The sequence below is a fragment of the Eurosta solidaginis genome, chromosome 1 (genome assembly GCF_040869045.1).
Source record: "Eurosta solidaginis isolate ZX-2024a chromosome 1, ASM4086904v1, whole genome shotgun sequence".
NCBI lineage: Eukaryota > Metazoa > Arthropoda > Insecta > Diptera > Tephritidae > Eurosta > Eurosta solidaginis.
The window spans coordinates 236,354,399-236,377,403 of record NC_090319.1 but is presented as its reverse complement, the minus strand read 5'-3'; the positions used below and the strand labels follow the sequence as shown (position 1 = coordinate 236,377,403).

Genomic DNA, 23,005 nt, shown 5'->3' with positions numbered 1-23,005 from the left:
CTTCTGGTGGCGAAGGTAGCTTTGATATGTAGAAGTTAAACAAAAGTGGGGATAGAACACCACCCTGTGGCACCCCTTGTTTAATTCTTCTTGGTTTAGGTGATTCGTTTCTAAATTGCACCGATACCTGCCGATCACCCAGATAATTTCTGGTCCACCTTTTCAGACATGGGGGAAGAGTAGACCCTTCCCTAAACCGCAATTTATCTGGGTGCTGATAGCATTTAGCACGGTGGTGGTGCTATGGAGTTTTCTAAAGCCATGCTGATGACAGGCTAGCTGCAAATTTGCTTTGAAGTAGGGGAGCAAAATGGCTTCAAACGTCTGGGCTACTGGCGATAGGAGAGATACCGGGCGATATGACTCTCCTATCTTAGCTGGTTTCCCAGGCTTTAGTAGCGGGCTACCTTGTCCATTTTCCATTATTCGGGAATGGCACAGGTGGAAAGAAAACATGTGCTAAATATTTGAAACCCTCTTTCCCTAGGTTTCTAAGCATCGGCATGGCTATGCCGTCTGGGGTCCACTGCTGTGGATGGTTTAGCATGACCGATGGTGTCCTCAACCTCTTTGGCGGTGATGGTAATTGCAGACGCACTGAATTTATCTTTATGTGCGCGTCTGTTGGCCCTCCGTCTACCATACGTGTGGGGGCGTCTCCGTTTATTGTGCAGAACGTCGTTTCTTCTATTTGATCCGCCAAAATCTCACCCCCACTGTCTGCCTGCAAATTTGAGTGCCATAGATCGTGATGGGCATTAAAATCGCCCAAAATAATGCGATTATTGCCAGTTAGTAAGGCGCTGATATTAGGGCGGTATCCACTGGGGCAACAGGTGGCAGGAGGGATGTATATGTTTATGATTTCTAGGTTTGCATCGCCTGACCGGACAGATAAGCCTTGACGTTCTAAGACACTGTCCCTGCGGCCGATGTCGAGATCAAATATATGATGTTGCACAGAGTGGTGTATGATAAACGCGAGGCCGCCCATTTCCGCTCTAGCGATCTTTCCTGTGGACATTATACCCACAACAGGTCTGCAGAGCAGATCTTGCTGTGAGTTTAGTCTCTTGAATCGCAGCAATGCGGATGTTGTGCCGCTTCATGAAATCGACTATCTCCGTGATCTTCCCAGTTAATCCATTACAGTTTAACTGCAGAATTCTGAAGTACAAGGGGGGAGACATCGTCACTCTGGGGAGGGGGGGGGGGGGGAAGACGGGGAAGGAGCTGATGCTCGGCATTGCTCCCGACTCTACTACGGAGATTGTAGGTATGAGTGGGAGCAGCCGTATGAGTTGGTGGCGCCGTGGGGCGCGAGCAGCAGCGGGTACTTGTTGTGGCTTGCTGGGCAGCGGGGTGCTGGAAGGTAGTGGGAGGGGGGGGGGGCGCTAAGGCGTAGACTACGGGATGCTCTAGGGCGTGAACAGCAGGGAGCCACAAAAGATTTATAGAAGTTACGTGGACGTCTGGTTTTGGGATCTAGCCCAGAACAACCTGTCCGATGCAACCATCCCTTACACGAGACACACTGACAAGAGTATGACCGTCCTAAAAAGATTCTTTTCCAGCAGATGCAGCAAAACCATTTTTCAGGATCGGGGTCAGGAAACGGGCCCAGATTGGGTTCGATACCTTCCCGGAGCAGTCCTGCTGCAAGGAGCTGCTGGGAGGATGACAACTTGTGGGAGGGACGCAACAAATTAAATGGGGTTACACTGAAATAACAGTCCTTGGTCGGGAAAAATCCCGAGTCGCTCCGATACATAGAACTGACTGCCTTGGGAAGCGTTCATTCAGTCATTCATTCATTTGAGCAAACATATATTTTCGTTTTGGTATGTCTTGAAATGCATTGACTCTTACATACATATTCATTCATTTGTACATACATACAGTCTACGTCTCGTAACTTGAGGCTTCTTCTATTTCAAATTGCTCACTACAAACCTTTGCCTACATACAATTTATTCCCACGACTCGTTTACGCTTAAACTGCATTTTCCATACTCTATGCCATTTTTGCTTACTATGCATTTCCCACAACTAATGTTATTTGCGCTAAGATTGCGCTTCCCACCTAGCTGAATATATGTATTAACGTAGTTCATATTTTGTACACTTAGTATGTAAGTATGTAACAATATAAATATGTAATGTATGTAGCTCATAGGAATTAATTAGAATAATTTTGTATAAATACTAAGGTAACTTCACCAATAAAGACAATTATTGTTTGGTCATAAAACCTGAAACTAAGTTTTACTTTTTTATTCTATGCAGTCATAAATGTTTGAGTGCTCGTCGCTGCTCATGCCGTGCTGATTCTATAACAGCTGTGAAAATTGGATTCTTACTCACCAAAGATACACCGACTTTGATTTGGGACGTAAGTAGCTGAACAGAAAGAATTGGTTAGAAATCAATCATAGGAAAGAAGTTGTACTCTCTTTTGAAACTGCTTTATGTGTTACATTTTTGGCCATACGTTCTTCCAAGGTATAATTTAACCATTAAATCAAATAAAATTCTTGTTGTGGCCGTACGAACTGCAGTTAATACTCTGACATTTCAGCAATCATTTGTAAAACAAAAAATAGAGTCGTTCAATACATACGAAGATGCCGTTAAAAAGTTTTCAGAGACTACCCCTTGGCTCTCAAGCATCGGTAGTACAACTTTCAGCCAGTGTTTCTGTTATTTTTAAATCAATGGGCGCACTTGGAGACGAAATTTCATTGGTGAACTAATGCTCAGAGATTGTTTATACTTATCAGTAACACAAGTGAAAGATCACAAGTGAAAGATCATTCACAAAAATTTAGTTATTCAGAAGTCGAATTCGTATGGACGATATGAGGGAAAAGCAACTCATTAATTTAATCCTCAGAGCTCAACTGGAAATGTACTGTGTGAGGTAGATTTTGATTATATTATGGAAAATGTCGCAAAAAACATTGTGTTTCTGATCATATCCTCAAATAAGGGTGCACATAAGTAACTTGGCCCGAGCCATCACATTCCTGATCCAACTATATGTCTCTCATCATGAGCATGCCGCAACGAATAGTGCGCAAAAGAATTGTGCGCATATCTTAAACTAGAGTTTGCCCAGTAGTTGAAATTTTACCACTACAGACGGCACTATATCTTTGCTTTTATTTCCATTCCTTTCCTTGTAGAAATTCAACCATTACAGACCGCATTATACCTTGATTTCCTTTCTTTTCTTTTCCTTTCCTTCCCTTTCCTTTCCTTTTCTTTCCTTTCCTTTCATTTGCTTTCCATTTATTTCCTTTTCTTTCCTTTACTTTGTTTCCTACTTTCATTTCCCTTATTTTCCTTTCCCCCCCTCTGCTTTCGCTTCCTTTCCAATTCCTTTTCTTTGCTTTTTTCTTCCCTTTTTTTCAATTTATTTTATTTCATTTCGGTTAATTTTGTTTTATTTTATTTCATTTCGGTAAAATTTGGTTTTATTTTATTTATTTTCATTATATTTTATTATTTACTAACTTTGTTTCTATTTATTTTGTTTTATTTAAGTCTATTTTGAGCTATACATATATTTATTTATTTTAATTAACTAAATTTTTTATTTTGTTTATTTCGAGTCTCGGTGAAACCTTCCAAAACATTACGAAGTTTCCTGGTGATGATTAAGATCCGTTTTCGAAACTTTACCATCGCAATCTACCAGTAACAAAGATAATAATTAAATATTTAATTATTATAAGCCGGTGTTAAGCACTTGAACCCTTAGATTTTTTGTAAATATTTAAAACGCCATAAAACACACAAACATTTTATTTTATTTTGTGTGTGGTAGCGTGCTCCCCCTATCACTCCGAAGATCCTGGGTTCAATTCCCTTGCAAGTCAACATCAAAAATCTAGAAACAATTTTTTTCTATTAGAACAAAAATGCTCTGAATAGGCGTAAAACATGTAGGCTAATTTGTAGGAAAAACAAGTAAGGAAGGCTAAGTTCGGGTGTAACCGTTCATACTCATACTCAGCTGCAAAATTACAGCTTGCAAAACTTTTAAATTACCTTCTTTTAAAAGTGCGCGGTGCCACGCCCGTCGTCCAAACTTTTACTAATTTTCTAATCTGCGTCATAAAGTCAACCCACCTACCAAGTGTCATCCCTTTATCCATCTTTGCTAATGAAATATCGTACTTTTTCGGTTTTTCGAAAGTTTCAATATCGAAAAAGTGGGCATGGTTATAGTCCGATTTCGTTCATTTTAAATAGCGATCTGAGATGAGTGCCCAGTAATTTACATACCAAATTTCATGAAGCTACCTCAAAATTTACTCAAGTTATCGTGATTACGGACAGACGGATGAACCTACGGACATGGCTAAATGAATTTCTTTTTTCGCCCAGATCATTTTGATATATAGAAGTCTATATCTATCTCGATTAGTTTATGCCATTACGAGGAACCGTTATGCGAACAAAATTAATATACTCTGTGAGTTCTGCTCAGCTGAGTATAAAAAGCATAGAAAACGTATTTTTTTTTAATTTTTGTGAAAAACTCTTTAAACGCAACAACAAAGTATATCGGTAAAATTGTTTTTAGGTTTCTACATTTTCTATACCCAAGTCCTTTATATTTGTGTAATACAAGAATGTGGTAAAACATTTTGAAATGGAAAAACAACAATATTATTGCAGGAATTGCGAAATGTACTACTAATATTTAATTAGTGAGCTTTGCTCATATTGCTTTATACAATGGTTTTTGTAATTGATATTAGCCGTTTGTAAACTTACAATTTTTCTCTAATATCAATATACTACTAATAATTTTGCAAAGTTTTTTTCTAAAGTTATATTTTGCGTCATAAACTAATCAAATTACCATGTTTCATCCCTTTTTTCGCATTTGGTATAGAATTGTGGGATTTATTTCATTTTTCGTAACTTCCGATATCGAAAAAGTGGGCGTGGTCATAGTCGGGTTTCGGCCATTTTTTACACCAATACAAAGTGTGTTCAGATAAATACGTGAACTGAGTTTAGTAAAGATATATCGATTTTTGCTCAAGTTATCGTGTTAACGGCCGAGCGGTAGGACAGACTGTCGACTGTGTATAAAAACTGGGCGTGGCTTCAACCGATTTCGCCTTTTTTCACAGAAAACAGTTATCGTCCTAGAATCTAATCTTTCACAAAGATTGGTATATTTTTGTTTGATTTATGGCATTAAAAGTATCCTAGACAAATTAAATGAAAAAGGGCGGAGCCAGGCCCATTCTGAAATTTTATTGTATTTTAGTATTTTATTGTACCATATCATTTCTGTAGTCGAATTTTGACATAACTTACTTACTTACTGTAAAGATATTAAATTTTTTGTTAAGATTTGACTTTAAAAACATTTTTTTTTTAAGTGGGCGTGGTCGTTCTCCGAATTTGCTAATTTTTATTAAGCATACATATAGTAATAGGAGACCGTTCCTTCCAAATTTCATCATGATATCTTCAACGACTGCCAAATTACAGCTTGCAAAACTTTTACATTACCTTCTTTTAAAAGTGGGCGGTGCCACGCCCATTGTCCAAGATTTTACTAATTTTCTATTCTGCGTCATAAGTTCAACTCAGCTACCGAGTTTTATCGCTTTATCCGTCTTTGGTAATGAATTATCGCACTTTTTCAGTTTTTCGAAATTTTCGATATCGAAAAAGTGGGCGTGATTATAGTCCAATATCGTTCATTTTAAATAGTGCTCTGAGACGAGTGCCCAGGAACCTGCATACCAAATTTCATCAAGATACCTCAAAATTTACTCGAGTTATCGTGTTAACGGACAGACCGACGGACGGACGGACGGACATGGCTCAATCAAATTTTTTTTCGATACTGATGATTTTGATATATGGAAGTTTATACCCCTCTCGATTCCTTTATACCTGTACAACCAACCGTTATCCAATCAAAGTTAATATACTCTGTGAGCTCTGCTCAACTGAGTATAAAAATACTTGCCGAATTTCGAATTGTTTTTGTGTATTGTTTTGTGCGGCACAATATTACACAAAACTCTTAGTGTGCATTAAAATACACAAAACAGGCAATTTAGTGTACCGACACAAATACACATGCATGTACCTACACAATTCGAATGAGTTTTGTGTTTCACTACTCAGGCAGTCAGGGCAAGAATTTTAGTTTAAAGGCCGAAGGCTTACTTGTAAGCTACCTGCTTTTTGCTTAGGTTACTGTTTGGAGAACGTTGTTTCCGGGAGTGGAACAAAAAAAATTTATTGAGCGATTTGCTTGAATTTTGGTACATAGGTACCTTATAGCTTGGGTTAATAATAAGGGAACATTTTTCCGGGGAGTATGCCAAGGACCGACTTGTCCCAAAAAAAAAAATATTTATTGAGCGATTTCCCTGAAATTTGGTACATACTAAGTAGCCAGAAAAAATGTAGCTCTTAACTAGCGAATGTATGTATGTATATTAGACTGGGTCGAAATATTAACCGATATCGCGCCATCGATTTTTCGATAGGATTTGGGCTCAGGAAAAAAAGTTCCACTACGCATACAGAAAAAAATAATTGTCGAGCCTGCGAAATTTAATTTTTCGACTTTTTTTGGACTTTGATTTTTAAGGTTTTTTTCATGACCTACTAAAAAAATTTCATTTGATTGTAAAATTTTCATGTATACGCTATCCGACCAAAAAATGTCCGCTAAAAACGTTTTCGATAACAGTTTAAAAAAAAATACTTTTTTTTTTATTTTTTTAGTACGTCATCAAAAAAACGTTAAAAATCAAAGTTGAAAAAAAGTCAAAAAAATTAAATTTCGCAGGCTCGAAAAATATTTTTTTGCGTATGCGTAGTGGAACTTTTTTCCCTGAGCCAAATCCTATCGAAAAATCGATGGCGCGATATCGGTTTACTTTCGTCCATACAAATCGACCTACCCTAATATATATATATTACCTACCTAATATATATGTATATATACATAAGTACTTGTAAACCGGGTCATGTTTCTTAAATACAACCCATCCGACATTAGGAAGGTAACATTGCTAATATTGGCGAAAGAAATATTAGGTTCTTATTGTTGAGCTTTACTTATTATTCTCATTACAGCTTGTATTTCAAGCAATAAGAATTTAATTTAACAAACAATACTCTTTAAATAAAGTTAGAATATTATAGGCGGTGATATATACTTTTGGGTTCACAAAAATAACAGCGCTTCATTTGCATAGAAAAAAGTCGAATAATGCCTGTGTTTTTTACATGTATATACATATACACTTAAACTCTATATGGACTGCTAAGTGTATAACTTTGCGCATAAAATAAATACCGCTAAATTTCACTATGCATTGCTCAGTTGTAACTGAAATGTGTCTCTCCATTTTAACTCTACATTATTTTCCACTTCTATGACAAAAAAGTGTACGTGTCTACTATTTATTGCAACCGATACACTGACCGACCAACAGATGTGCGGGTCTCCGCTATTCAGTACAATCCGTTTTATTTACCACTGCCACGAGGTTTCAATAATTGCCGCTAGATGGATCTCCTAAACATTGTCTAAGTGATGATAAGCTTTAAGAAATGCAGGTTGCACGTATTTTATTGTTTTGTGTTTGGTAGTGTGCATCGCAAAGTCTTATACTATACATTTGAATTGTGCTGATGCACACTCTTATGGTGACTACATCAATATTGGATTATCAGTTGGACATGGAAAGCATATCAATATTTATTGATGGAAGAATATTTAAAAAAAAAAAAAAAATGTAAGGCACAATAACCTCCGAAGAGATTTAAGGCCGAGCTTCTCTTCCAATTTGCGTCGTGCTCATCTTGATTTTCCCGACAAATTGGCCGGACGGGACCTACATGTTTTATACCGACTCCGAACGGCATTTGCAAGGCAGATGAGTTTTCGCTGAGAGCTTTTCATGGCAGAAATACACTCGGAGCGCTTGCCAAACACTGCAGAGGGGCGACCCCGCTTAGGAAAATTTTCTTCTAATTGAAAAACCTTATTTCTAAAATTTTGATTTTGCTTTGCTCGGGGTGTGAACCCAGGGCATACGGTGTGGTAGGCGGAGCACGCTACCATCACACCACGGTGGCCGCCATGGAATATATTATCAATATTTATGGAAGAATATTATCAATATTTATTTGATATTTTATTCATAGTTTTCGGCGATCTTGCCATAGATTCGTCTCAGTACACAATCAGCGTAGCCAATTAAGCTGATTTCCGGCTAGATTTGGCAGATTTGGAATTGAAACAGTCACAAAAAATCGGGGTGAGAGGTCAGCCGATTTTTTAACCGATTAGTCTAAAACGATTTGCAGATTTCACTATAATTTTGGTATACGCCTTAACAAATGTTTTTAATAAAAATGTATATAAAAAAATTAATTTCTAACTCAAATTATTATAGACATTCTATTTTTCAATAATTAACTTGAAAATTTGTCGGAAATAATCTGCAGCCAATGTAACGTTGTTTAGCAAAACGAAAACAAAAAGCGTGTAGCCCAAGTACCGCCGACCCGTCCCTTTCATCGTCGCTCTCTCGCCATCAAGCGTTCTACAAACGACGTGTTGCCGTCGATTCGTATCGAAATTTCTTTGGCCGATTTTTTCTTTGCTAATAAATTTACTCTAGAAATTGTATTTAGCTCATTTTGGGACGGCCTTTTTTCTCCATTTGGCCGATTCGCCAAAAGAATTTTGGCAACACTGACCACTATAAGTATCGCGGCAGGGTAGAGTGGAGAAATATCTGACGCAGCCCCAAAATTCTGATTAATGAGTTCGTTTCAAGGATGCATTTCTGTTAAATCTGTTTTGACAACATGGCGCCGAAGTGAAAATACTTACATATTTACATAATTTTATGAATCTTACCAGAACTTGTATAGGCCTCACTTGGGTATCCACGCAGCCCGCTGGGAGAAGAATATGTTGGTGTTTCATAACTTGACTGAGATGTTCCTTCGACAGATTGACGTGCAGCAGCCACAGCGGCATGTCTCTCGTCAGTGGCGGTCATGTAGGCCGCTGTAGTAGGTGTTGGTTGTTCCCGATAATTCCAATATGGCTAGGAAAGCAATGACATAAGTTTTATATTGAAGATTTTTTGTAAAAAGAGATTTCAATGAGGTAGACTTTAAAAAAAGAGTTAACCAACCTGGTATTGCGTTTCAGGATATCCATAAAAAACAGGTTTTCGATCTCTATCCAGAAAGTATTGCGATGCATGATATTGTGCTGAACTGAATCCATCCCCATCATAAGCCCATGGGTGAGGATGTCGTTTGACAGCCGTAGCCGCATCAGCTTCAAAGCTTGGACGAATCGCAGGAATATGCAAAGGAGCAATTAGGGACATATCTGAAAAGGAAAAATATACATAACTCTATTTTGTATTTCATTTTAATAGTATGCAGCCCTGTAAATCTAATTAAGCTCAGTAGTATATTTAACATTTTAAAGAAATAATAAAAGCAATAAGCGGAAAAAGTATATAAAAGTTAATCAAAACTAGTAAAAACAAAATTTGTGAGAAATAATTTATTTATTTTCTTCCTTTCTTCCTTTAATGATCAACTAGTTTAAGTAAGCTAGTTCCCGCTAATGACACAGGTATGTACGGTGCTACGGTCAGTACGAAAAACGAAATCTAGTACCGTACTAATTGAAACGGCGCACTGCAGTGACCAGACGGCATTCAGGGCAGCTATAGGAGTATGCATCATTTTCAGAGCGGCACTCGCTGTTGCAAAGGCCAAAATCTCAACTCAATAATGATTAGTTTAATCAAAGGCAACCTAATCCGGAGCAGGCTTGCTGATGAGCTACTACAACAGTTGGTCCTAAGCCATGAAGCTAACTGCGTTATCAGCAGCGAACTTATAGAGCCCGAGTGGACAAAAGTTCTGTAAAGTCCAATAGCGCTATACACTAAATTTTGCCGTTTCTGAAATTCTGATTTTCACCGTGGACAATTACTGGTTGCATTGTCGACTGAGTGATTCACTAATTTGGTTTGATAACAGTTGTTTAGCATTTATTTAATTTGAAAGAAGTGGCATCTCTGAGAAAATAAGAAAAACAACTTATTATTTGTTCGCGCCAAAAGTTTATTACAGGATTCAGCAAGGTTATGTAATTTTTATGTTGCGTTTTAGGATTTACAAAAGCAGAAATGTTAAAATTATTGTTAAGCTAAGTTACCGATGGCAAAAGTTAGTGAAGAGCGCTAGAGGTCCGCGCTTTTAATTAAGCTCTTCACAAAACTTTTAACAAAAAAGCCAAAAAAAAAAAACAAAGAGACCCAAGTTTAAGGAAATTTGTAAGGAACATTGTTTTAATTACAGCTTTCAAATCATTTAATGTTCGTGGCGTTCTTCGTCAAATTTATCCTTGTTATATGCAAACATATATGAGACCACATGTGGGGTACATAAATTTCGGTTTCGCCCTAGATTAAACTTCCATTTTTGTATAAAAGATAGAAAATGGAGACGTTCTAATGGCGGATAATATTCTTCCCCACGATTTTTCCACTCTCCCAGAAAGCAGAGGCATATGTCATAATGTAGCTTTTGTGAAAAAAATTTTTGTAACTTCTGCCTCTCTATCCGCAAGCTCCCTCTATTTTTCTTCACCTCCTTCCTATATTCCGTTAGCACTTTCTCATCTCCATTTCCTACTCCCACTTTCCCCAAACTACACATTCTTGCGTTATAAAGTTACCATCAGATTTTGGCTGCCTTAATAATAAATTTCAAACAAATCGCTTGGACTGTGGTCCACTTGCGGGAAAAAAAGTGTTCCATACATATATCTTGTATTGCTACTATGGTCTGGGCACACTTACAAACATCAGATTGCCGATATATTGCTCTTTAAATGTTCTTGTTTTTGTATTCTTATCACACTTATGCTGCTAGAATCACAAAAATTTTGTAGACTGTCGTTTTTTGATTTCCAATTTAAAACACATTGTGAGAATATTGTACTAGCAATATAAGAATATTACGTACATATGTATATGATTCCAAATAGTAAGCTTGTCAAATATGAACCCCTAGACTAAGCTGGACCTTCATGCTAATTAGGAATTTAGCGGAATGGTACAAGCGAAAACACGGCGAACTTAATTACCACCTCACACAGATATTGAGCGGGCACGGCGGCTTCAAGGAATATCTACATAAGCATGGGATAGAGGAGGATCCTTTCTGTCCACACTGCCCCTCCGAATTGGAAAGCGCAGAACATGTAATGTTTCACTGCCCTCGTTTTTACGGGGAAATACTCTCTGTAGCCAGAGTTTTTGGAGAAGAGTCTTCCATTAGGAATTTAGTTCCCCGAATATCCGGACAAATAGACTATTGGACTGCTGTGAGCAAGATGGCCTTTATAGTTATGACGAAATTGATGCATGCTGAAAGGGAGCGCAGAGAACTGCGCATACGAAGTAGTGTGGCAACTAAATCGCCTTTCCGACCCCGTGAAGTTATGCCTAACGGCGGTCCCAAGGCGTGCGGACACATGAACAGGATTAGCTTGGTTTCATTGGGCCACTTGAGGGTAGTGCGCTACCCCAACGTCCAATAAAAAAGGAGTCTTCTTAGACATTGCCTGGGATTTCAACAATGTTTCTAAATGGGTGATTATGGATGGCCTTAATTACATTAAAGTACATCCAGCCTTAACCAGATGGATCGGCTGCATGTTAAATTGCAGGAAGATAACCTCACAGTGGACAGTGGCACGTCGCAGGGAGGGTGCTATCACCTCTGCTGTGAACGCTGGTCATCAACCAACTGCTCAGGCGATTCGATGAGCGACCCGTAAAGCTTACGGCTTACGCAGATGACGTTGAAATTGTCATAAATGGAAAGTGCCTTCCAACGATAAGCCCTTTGATGGATCGGGTGATTCAGGATATACATACCTGGGCATATAATGTCGGGTTGACAGCCAACGCAGAGAAGACGGATATGTTGTTGTTTACAAAGAGGTACAAGGTCCCAAATTGGACCAGACCTTAGTTAGGAGGGGCCTATAAGTGACCCTATAGGAGTAACCTTGCAAAAAATATCTAGGAGTCATCCAGATAGTAAGCTCTCATGGAAGCTCAACGTCGATGAGAGGGTGATGAAAGCCTCAACGGCACTTTATGCATGTAAAAGAATGCTGGGGTGTACGTGGGGCTTATCGCCCTCTCTCTCATTCGGTTTTTACAGCGATTGTAAACCCCATTCTATATTATGGGGCTATTGTTTGATGCAAAGCCACACAAATAACAACCTACCTAAAAAATTAGAGGGGGTATGCAGACTGTCAATGCTTAGCATTACGGGAGCCATGAAAACAACCCCGAGGGCTGCACTCTATGCCATTCTGTACATTCCACCTGTAAACCTGGTAGCAAAGAACATACTGCATCTAGACTCAGTGCTTCGGGGCAGCTTGAGCGCCGACCATACGGCCATAGTAGTATAGCGCCATCAATTACAGGAAGAGCAGACTATCTGATTCTCTATCTGCGCTTCGACGGAGATATTTAAGCCACAATAGAGGTGGATGGTTGGTGCAAGGGTGCTCAAATGGTAGACGAGGCGATACATGTGTGCGATATACTGTGCTGATCCGAAAATAAACAAGTCCTTCAAGCTGCCAGAACACTGTAGCGTTTTCCAAGCGGAAGTATTAACCGTAACCAAAGCAGTAGAAACACTGGAAGAGAATAGCTTAGACTGCAACCGTGTTAACTTTTATATTGACAGCCAAGCAGCAATTAAGGCAATAACCTCACATAGCACAGCATCTAAAACTGTGTTAGGGTGTAAGCAGTCTCTGGAAAGAATCGGGACAGGGTCCCATTGCATATCAGAATAGTGGGAATGAAAAAGCAGATGAAATAGCTAAAAAAGCGCATCCCTCGAAGCTTGCTCCGTAGACGTCTCAATTAGATTGGGCGAGATTAAGAAAAGGCAAGATGTGCACATGTTCGACCAAGCGGGAAAGGCGTGGGTTCAAGCGCAGGCTGTAAAGTGTCGAAGATTATGTGTAGATCTTACAACCTTGGACTAACAAAGTTACTTCTATCATTAAAAAGAGATGACTGTAGACTCATGACGGGTATTCTGACTGTACACTGCCTTCTGGCGTCACATGCCTTTAAATTAGGCTTGGTCAGTGATAGCAGATATAGGAAGTGCGGGTTGGAGGAGGAAACGATCGAGCACGTTTTGAGCTCGTGCTCTGCACTTGGCAGACTAAGACTCCAGCTTTTAGGAGAGATACAGCGGTCAGATCTAGAAGCAGCAAGTGGCTTAAGTCCAAAAAAGCTTCTAGTATTTGCCAAGGGTCGGAGTTATTTTATATCATAAGTCCTGGTTTTCGATAGGGTTTTTTAGTTTGGTCGTTAAAATAAACTTCTGGCAACACTGCGGACTCATTCAGTCTATGTGAGGTCCTCATGGACCGGCCAGTTCAACCTAACCTAACCTAACTGGTGCTAATATTAGATACTTTTTCGCTATAAGTTAGTTGTTTTTTGTACAAGGGTTAAAACGACTGCATGTACACAAGGTTTTATCTTTTCTAAACAACGAAAGTAGGGAGTTTATATAGACTTCTGTCCGTCACTGCATGTAATACTTTTATGTTGCTGATATAAGCTGGGTACACTCACAAGCATCACAGTGCCGATATATTCCTGTTTAAATGTTTTTGTTTTAAATAATCAAATGTACCTAAATTTGAATTTTTCCTTGTCACACTTATGCTAATACAATCACAAAAATTTTGCGAGCATATTGTACTAGCAATATAGGATTAGTGGCTCACAAAAGTATTTTGCAATCGAAGTATTCAGTTAAAACGTTTCAGTGGTGTTAAAGCTAATGATTCAAACTAGTGATATAATTTACTTTGATTTCAAAACATAAAAAATGAAAATTTCTTTACTCACAAAAGTATTTGTAAAAAATCCGAGTAAATTTTATTTAAAACTTTGTATGGTAACCATCATTTTGGAAACAGGATACAAACGCTTTGTAATAGATTCCACGAGCTTTCTGCGAAATTCTGTAAAAACTTTTTCCCACTCATCGAGCAAAATAGATTTAAGGTCACTTTTCGTCGAAATTTTATGTTTGCACACGTTATCTTCTAGATAAGACCAACAATTTTTCACCGGATTTAAGTCAGGGCTCTGAGAAGGTGTTGGTAAGTGTTTGGTGTTGAAAACTATCCGTATTTTAATGTTCTTTTGGTCGATGTCTTGTTGAAATAGAAATATTTGACATAAAGATTTTTTCAGCACTGGACTGTAAATATTTTTTCGGGATGAATATATAAACATGTTTATCCATGGTGCCTTCTAAAAAAAAACTAGATTCCATACTCCCTGAGCGGACATACAGCCCAGAGCATGATAGAACCTCTGCATGGTTGTTTTAATATTTTTGAGTTGCAGCTTTTCAGTTCGCTTCTGCCACACTACGCGACGACCATCTGGTGCAAATATTGTGACGAATATTAGTATCACTAAGTGATACTCACACCACTAAGCGTTTATTAAATAAAGGCACAACACCATTAAAGCAAGCTACATAAACACATTAATCATCATTTACACATGTATATACAAGGCAGCAGAGAAATACTCACCATCAGCCGTAGTAGTACTCCCATATACACACGCATATGGCTATGCGAGAGGCTATAAACTACAAATATACATGTATATATATGGCTGGTGACCAGGAAAGAAGTTCGCGAAGTTACTAGACCTTAGGAGAAATGGGTGAACGAGGCAACAGAGAGTATAAAAGCAGTGAAGGCTGAGTAATCAGTAATCAGTTTGATTTAAGCACGCTATTGGTTGTGAAGTATAAGTGTTATTGTGATGTACCCTCGAACTTGTCTAATAATAGCATTAATAATAATAATAACAAGTAAGGAAGGCTAAGTTTGGGTGTAACCGAACATTACATACTCAGTTGAGAGCTGTGGAGACAAAGTAAGGGAAATCACCATGTTGCAAAAGGAACCTAGGGTAACCCTGGAATATGTTTGTATGACATATGTATCAAATGGAAGGTATTAAAGAGTATTTTAAGAGGAAGTGGGCCATAGATCTATAGATGGACGCCATTTAGGGATATCGCCATAAATGTGGAACCGGCCTGACTCGAGAATTTGTTTGTACGATATGGGTATCAAATGAAATGTGTTAATGATAATTTTAAAAGGGAGTGGGCCTAAGTTCTATAGGTGGACGTCTTTTCGAGATATCGCCATAAAGGTGGACCAGGGGTGACTCTAGAATTTATTTTGTACGATATGGGTATCAAATAAAAGGTATTAATGAGTATTATAAAAGAGCGTGGGCCTAAGTTCTATAGATGTACGCCTTTTCGAGATATCGCCATAAAGATGGACCAGGGGTGACTCTAGAATTTGTTTGCACGATATGAGTATCAAAAGAAAGGTGTTAATGAGTATTTTAAGAGGGCGTGGGACTTAGTTCTATATGTGGACGCCTTTTCGAGATATCGCCATAAACGTGGACCAGGGGTGACTCTAGAATTTGTTTTTACTATATGGGTATCAAATGAAAGGTGTTAATGAGTATTTTAAAAGGGAGTGGGCCTAAGTTCTATAGGTGGAAGCATTTCGGAATATCGTTATAAAAGTGGACCTGGGTTGACTCTAGAATGCGTTTGTACAATATGGGTGTCAAACGAAAAATGTAATAAGTGTTTTAAAAGGGAGTGGGCCTTTGTTCTATGGGTGGACGCTTTTTCGGGATATCGCCATAAACGTGGACCAGGGGTGACTCTAGAATGCGTTTGTACAATATGGGTATCAAATGAAAGCTGCTAATGAGTATTTTAAAAGGGTGTGGGCCTTAGTTCTATAGGTGGATGCCTTTTCGAGATATCGCCATAAAGGTGGACCAGGGGTGACACTAAAATTTGTTTGTACGATATGGGTATCAAATGAAAGGTGTTAATGAGTATTTTAAAAGGGCGTGGCTCTTAGTTCTATAGGTGGACGCCTTTTCGAGATATCTCCATAAAGGTAGACCAGGGGTGACTCTAGAATTTGTTTGTACGATATGGGTATCAAATGAAAAGTGTTAATGAGTATTTTAAAAGGGAGTGGGCCTTAGTTCTATAGGTGGATGCCCTTTCGAGATATCGCCATAAAGGTGGGCCAGGGGTGACTCTAGAATTTTTGTGTGCGATATTGGTATCAAATGAAAGGTGTTAATGAGTATTTTAAAAGTGTGTGGGCCTTAGTTCTATAGGTGGACGCCTTTTTGAGATATCGCCATAAAAGTGGACCAGGGGTGACTCTAGAATTTGTTTGTACGATATGGGTATCAAATGAAAGGTGTTAATGAGTATTTTAAAAGGGCGTGGGCCTTAGTTCGATAGGTGGACGCCTTTCCGAGATATCGCCATAAAGGTGGGCCAGGGGTGACTCTAGAAGTTTTTTGTACGATATGGGTATCAAATGAAAGGTGTTAATGAGTATTTTAAAAAGGAGTGGGCCTTAGTTATATATGTGGACGCCTTTTCGAGATATCGCCATAAACGTGGACCAGGGGTGACTCTAGAATGTGTTTGTACGATATGGGTATCAAATTAAAGGTATTAATGAGGGTTTTAAAAGGGAGTGGCCCTTAGTTGTATATGTGAAGGCGTTTTCGAGATATCTACCAAAATGTGGACCAGGGTGATCCAGAACATCATCTGTCGGGTACCGCTAATTTATTTATATATGTGATACCACGTACAGTATTCCTTCCAAGATTCCAAGGGCTTTTGATTTCGCCCTGCAAAACTTTTTCATTTTCTTCTACTTAATATGGTAGGTGTCACACCCATTTTACCAAGTTTTTTTCTAAAGTTATATTTTGCGTCAATAGACCAATACAATTACCATGTTTCATTCCTTTTTTCGTATTTGGTATATAATTATGGCATTTTTTTCATTTTTCGTAATTTTCGATATCGAAAAAGTGGGCGTGGTCATAGTCGGATTTCGGCCATTTTTTACACCAATACAAAGCGAGTTCAGATAAGTACGTGAACTGAGTTTAGTAAAGATATATTGATTTTTGCTCAAGTTATCGTGTTAACGGCCGAGCGGAAGGACAGACGGTTGACTGTGTATAAAAACTGGGCGCGGCTTCAACCGATTTCGCCCTTTTTCACAGAAAACAGTTATCGTCCTAGGACCTAAGCCTCTACCAAATTGCACAAGGATTGGTTAATTTTTGTTCGACTTATGGCATTAAAAGCATCCTGAACAAATTAAATGAAAAAGGGCGGAGCCAGGCCCATTTTGAAATTTTCTTTTATTTTTGTATTTTGTTGCACCATATCATTACTGGAGTTGAATGTTGGCATAATTTACTTATATGCTGTAAAGATATTAGGTTTTCTTTTAAAATTTGAATTAAAACAAATTTTTTTTTAAAAAGTGGGCGTGGTCGTTCTCCGATTTTGCTAATTTTTATTAAGCAGACATAAAGTAATAAGAGTAACGTTCCTGCCAAATTTCATCATGATATCTTCAACGACTGCCAAATTACAGCTTGCAAAACTTCTAAATTACCTTCATTTAAAAGTGGGCGGTGCCACGCCCATTGTCCAAAATTTTACTAGTTTTCTATTCTGCGTCATAATCTCAACTCACCTACCAAGTTTCATCACTTAATGCATATTTGGTAATGAATTATCGCACTTTTTCGATTTTTCGAAATTTTCGATATCGAAAAAGTGGGCGTGGTTATTGCCCGATCGTTCATTTTAAATAGCGATCTGAGATGAGTGCCCAGGAACCTACATACCAAATTTCATCAAGATACCTCAAAATTTACTCAAGTTATCGTGTTAACGGACAGACGGACGGACGGACGGACATGGCTCAATCGAATTTTTTTTCGATATTGATGATTTTGATATATGGAAGTCTATATCTATCTCGATTTCTTTATACCTGTACAACCAACCGTTATCCAATCAAAGTTAATATACTCTGTGAGCTCTGCTCAACTGAGTATAATAATAATAATAATAATTGTTGAATAAATTCCGAAGATTGCGAATATTTGCAACTAGGACATGGCAAAGTTGAGCGAATTGAATATCCAGCAACTGAAGGAGGAGTTTGAAGCCCGTGGATTGGCTACTACTGACTATAAATCCCAGCTACAAAGACAACTAAGGGTAGCTATAGTATTTGAAGGAATCAATGGTGACGAGTATATCTTTCACTCTGATAGCGACAAGACAACAACAAAAATGGAAGAAAAAAACGAAACCCAGCAGATAGTGACGAGCACAGATTTTAGCATGATATTGGCTGCAATATCTGCACAACTGGAAGCCCGTATGGACGAAAAAAGAATACAGTTTGAGAACAAAATCGAGGCCGAGGTAGATGCTTTAGGAGGAATGGGTGAACGAGGCAACAGAGAGTATAAAGCAGAGAAGGCTGAGTAATCAGTAACCAGTTTGATTTAAGCACGCTATTGGCTGCGAAGTATAAGTGTTATTGTGATGTACCCTGGAAGTAGTCTAATAATAATAATAATAATAATTGTTGAATAAATTCCGAAGACTGCGAATATTTGCAACTAGGACATGGCAAAGTTGAGCGAATTGAATATCCAGCAACTGAAGGAGGAGTTTGAAGCCCGTGGATTGGCTACTACTGACTATAAATCCCAGCTACAAAGACGACTAAGGGTAGCTATGGTATTTGAAGGAATCAATGGTGACGAGTATGTCTTTCACTCTGATAGCGACAAGACAACAACAAAAATAGAAGAAAAAAACGAAACACAGCAGACAGTGACGAGCACAGATTTTAACATGATATTGGCTGCAATATCTGCACAACTGGAAGCACTTATGGACGAAAAAATAATGCAGTTTGAGACAAAATCGAGGCCGAGATACATGCTTTAAAAGGTCGTATACAGGAGCTGCAACTAAATTGCCCAGCTCTGTTCCTTTCCAGGTATTTAAGCTTCAATTTGAGAAGACGTCAGCAGTGAACAACTGGAATGCGGAAGATAAAGTTGCTGCACTGCTCGCGGCATTGATTGGGCCTGCAGCTGAAATCTTACAGACTATTCCAGAGTCCGAGCGAAACAATTATGAAGCATTGATGGCCGCTGTCGAGAGATGTTCCGGAAGCGAGCATAGGAAACAGATATACCAAATTGAGTTACAAAACCGTTACCAATAGCCGAATGAAACTTTGCAGGAATTTACGTTGGATGTTGAAAGGTTGGCTCATTTGGCAAATACGGACGCACCCGTGGGGTAAAGAGTAAAGAGCTTCATAAATGGCATACGGGTCGTCGAAGCAAAGCGAACTACATACGCAAACCCAAAGCCAACATTTGCAGAAACGGTATCACATGCATTGACTCAGGAAACTGCCTGACTATTGAGTAAACCAGATTTCAAAGCACGCCGTTTGGAGCTAGAAAGGCCAGATTGGGTAAAAAGAATTTTGGAAGCACTGAAGGGATCACAACAGCAAAATGCCGGATTTATGAAGTGTTTCAAGTGCGGTAACCCAGGTCACATTGCACGTCATTGCAGTACCGGTCCTGGTAGTTCCAACTTGGCTGGTCGTAAACGCAAAGCTGGAGGAGATAAGCAAGAGCGAGTCAGATGTAAAGATCGAGAACTTGTCTCAGCTATTGAATGTTTTGTGATATCTATCTCGCAAATTAGAAGAAAATCGAGCAGTCTTACCGCCAAATGAATTGTGGATGGCAAAGAACGTGTACTGAGTGTAGATACGGGCGCATCTCATTCCTTAGTCCGATCTGATTTGGTCAACTGGAGAGTAAAGCCATTACCTGGAGCAAGCTTGCGTACGATCACTGGCGAGTATAACCAAGTCCAGGGAGAATCGATATGTGAAGTCTTAATTGGAAAGGTCATGGTTCTACACTAGTTCTTTGTTGCGGAGATCGTTGATGAAGTCATATTGGGAGTGGACTTCTTAGTTGACCATGACATCAGGATCGACATGCAAAGAAGGAATATGCGCTATAAGAACCAGGATGTACCACTCAACTCCAGTTTGGAGAAAGGTTGCAGTAGTAAGCGAGTGCTGGTGGCGGCGATTCGACAAAGACTACCAAAGTCAAAGGCAGTAGATCGGGCAAAAGTTGATGGAACGAATGGGCTAAACAAAGCAAAAACAAAGATACCCGCGAGAGAAACACTGGCATTGACAAAACCTAATGGACGCACTAAAACGAAGGAAAGAATTTCCCAGAAAGAATGCAAGGGTAGTTTCAAGCCAGCGCGCACCACTGTTGTGAAACCTCAAAACGATACTGATGATGCAAAATCAAGATCAAGCTCTGCGAAGTAGTTCATTGACCAAACAACAGAGTGTGAGGGAACGGTCCAGGATAATGAGTAGTAAAATGAAACACAGGTATGACAACAACAAAAATTCGGAAGGTTTCTTGGAGGGAGATTTGGTACTAATATACAACCCTCCCCGGCGGAAAAGTGTTCGTTCCAAATTTTGGTGCAGTTTGGAAGGCCCATACAAAGTTGTGAAGAGGATCAGTGATACCATCTACCGCATACAAACCACTGGGAAACCACGAAATAGAAGGGTGGTTCATTTGGAGAGGCTAGCAGCGGTTAGATCGAGAGATTTGTCTGTTCGGGACGATCAGACTTAGGTGGAGGGCAGTGTGACAAATATTAGTATCACTAAGTGATACTCTCATAACTAAGCGGTTAGTAAATAAAGGCACAACAACATTAAAGCAAGCTACATAAACACATTAATCATCATTTACACATGTACATACAAGGCAGCAGAGAGATACTCACCATAAGCCTAAGTAGTACTGACATATAAACACGCATATGGCTATGCGAGAGACTATAAACTACAAACATACATGCACATATATGGCTGGTAACCAGGCAAGAAGTTCACGAAGTTACTAGACCTTAGGAGGAATGGGTGACCGAGGCAACAGAGAGTATAAAAGCAGCGAAAGCTGAGTAATCAGTAATCGGTTTCATTTAAGCATGCTATTGGTTGTGAAGCATAAGTGTTATTGTGAAGTATCCTCAAAGTAGTCTAATAAAGACCATTTTGCATTATTGAATATTGGAGTTATTTATTCAATAGTTTAGCGATTCGAACGTTAGCAGAAGGTGTAAAATAAGCGGAGTTTCTCAAAATTCATTACAATATATTATATTTTCTCTCATCACTAGAAAATGCCGTTTTCCATGAGTCAAAACCCTTTGGTTTTGTACCTGCTAGCGAAAAAGAGGCGTTTATCTTTACTAACTTTCGAAATTAAAGGCTTTTTGCATGGTAATCGTCATTGAATATCATTGTTTCTGTGCAGTCTTCGAACTATTTCGCCGATACTTGGATTTGTAGTAGTTTGAAGTTTTGCGTTGATTTCGGAGCCGCTGTTTTGATATACTGCTCCCTCTCATATTTTCTACATTACCGCGCTCCTAACGTCGTTTTATTAATCTTTCACTTGACTGGCGACGCCGACTAAACAATTCACTGATAAAAAGTTTTTCTTTCATTGTGCAGATGTAAAATATATATTTCTTTTTCAGATGCAGTTAGTTGTTTACCTTTTGTTCTTGATCTTCCCAGTAGCCCAATAAAAATGAATTGCATCTATTTATGAGAAATACTGATAATAATACGCATTAGCAGCCAACAACATAACAAAAAATAGATCGAACATTCGGGTTCAAACCCTCCCGTGGAGATGTGATATAAAAGTACAAAGTTAAAATTACAGTATTACCGGTAAAACTTAAATAAATGAACATAATTGAAAAAGATGGTGTCGATGTGAGGTATTTTTCGTATATTTTTACGACATGAAAATTGGTTCATAGCCAAAATCGGTCAGTGCAAAATGGCTGTATACTCAAGCTTTAAATACATACAGCATTAAGAAACTAACTTTTCCCAGAACTATTTCCCAGCAATCGCCTAGGTTTTTTGAAAAACTGTTCTAGTACTTCGTTTACAGTAAGTGGTATATGAATATGGATATTCAATGAAGCGTTCTTGACTGATTGTACTCCGCAAGTATGATTTTAACCTTCTGAGGGCAGAAAATGTGCGTTCTGCTGTTGCTGTCGGTACAACGGCTAATATTCGCAATATCTTATTTACATGTTCGAAAGCAGTTTGATTCACCATCTCAAAAAATAAGAAATATAGCATACACATTTTGTAGGTTATCATCAAAATTGTACCCACCTCAAAAGTTATCAAACACGTTTTTAAAATTCTGACCATCACTGACCTTCTCCATATTTTGACTTCCATTGCAAACTCAGTTTTGGAACAATTCAGAACACTTTCATAAAATTCATGAAGTTTATTGCATTTTTCAGCGTCGTACTAATTTTTGGGGAACAAAACACCGAAATTTTCGAAAATTGATTGGTGTTTCATGAAACGGCCCTGGATATGAGTTATGAATGCATCAAGGAATGGAATATAGAATTCGATTCAACAATAATCTTCAACGCTCCCAGTATCAACGTTGAATCTATTTAATTGATGTTTACCAATGCGTGGTTTCTTAATATCTATGTCGTATTCTGTGCATATTTTTTTAAATTTTCGAAAAATTCGTCAAAATTTATTTCTGAGTTTTGTCACTTTTCTTGAAATTCCCGCATAGCATATTTTGCACATTTCAGGGCCTCTGACAAATCTTGAATTCCTGATGGCAATTGCTTATTCAAAGGCGAAACGACGGAATGCACAGGCTGCATTATATAGCAAGACATTTGGAATTGCACGGTAGAAATAGCAGCCTGAAACTGATAAGCTTGTGCTGAAGTTTTGTCGTTTTTCCCTATAGCAGTAGGGGCTTCGAAGATTGCTAGCTGAAGTTTA

The 23,005-nt window shown here is 38.6% G+C and overlaps 1 protein-coding gene across 1 annotated transcript in view; it reads right to left on the bottom strand.

Annotated features, from left to right (window-relative positions):
- The window catches only part of Abd-B (Abdominal B), a 99,867-nt gene that overhangs the window by 28,000 nt on the left and 48,862 nt on the right, over nt 1-23,005 (bottom strand). Inside the window, exons 2-3 of the mRNA XM_067769178.1 lie at nt 9,210-9,412; nt 8,927-9,119 (exon numbers count right to left, since the gene is read on the bottom strand). Coding sequence (XP_067625279.1) covers nt 8,927-9,119; nt 9,210-9,410 — 394 coding nt within the window. The 5' untranslated portion in view covers nt 9,411-9,412. The remainder of the gene's footprint in view (nt 1-8,926; nt 9,120-9,209; nt 9,413-23,005) is intronic.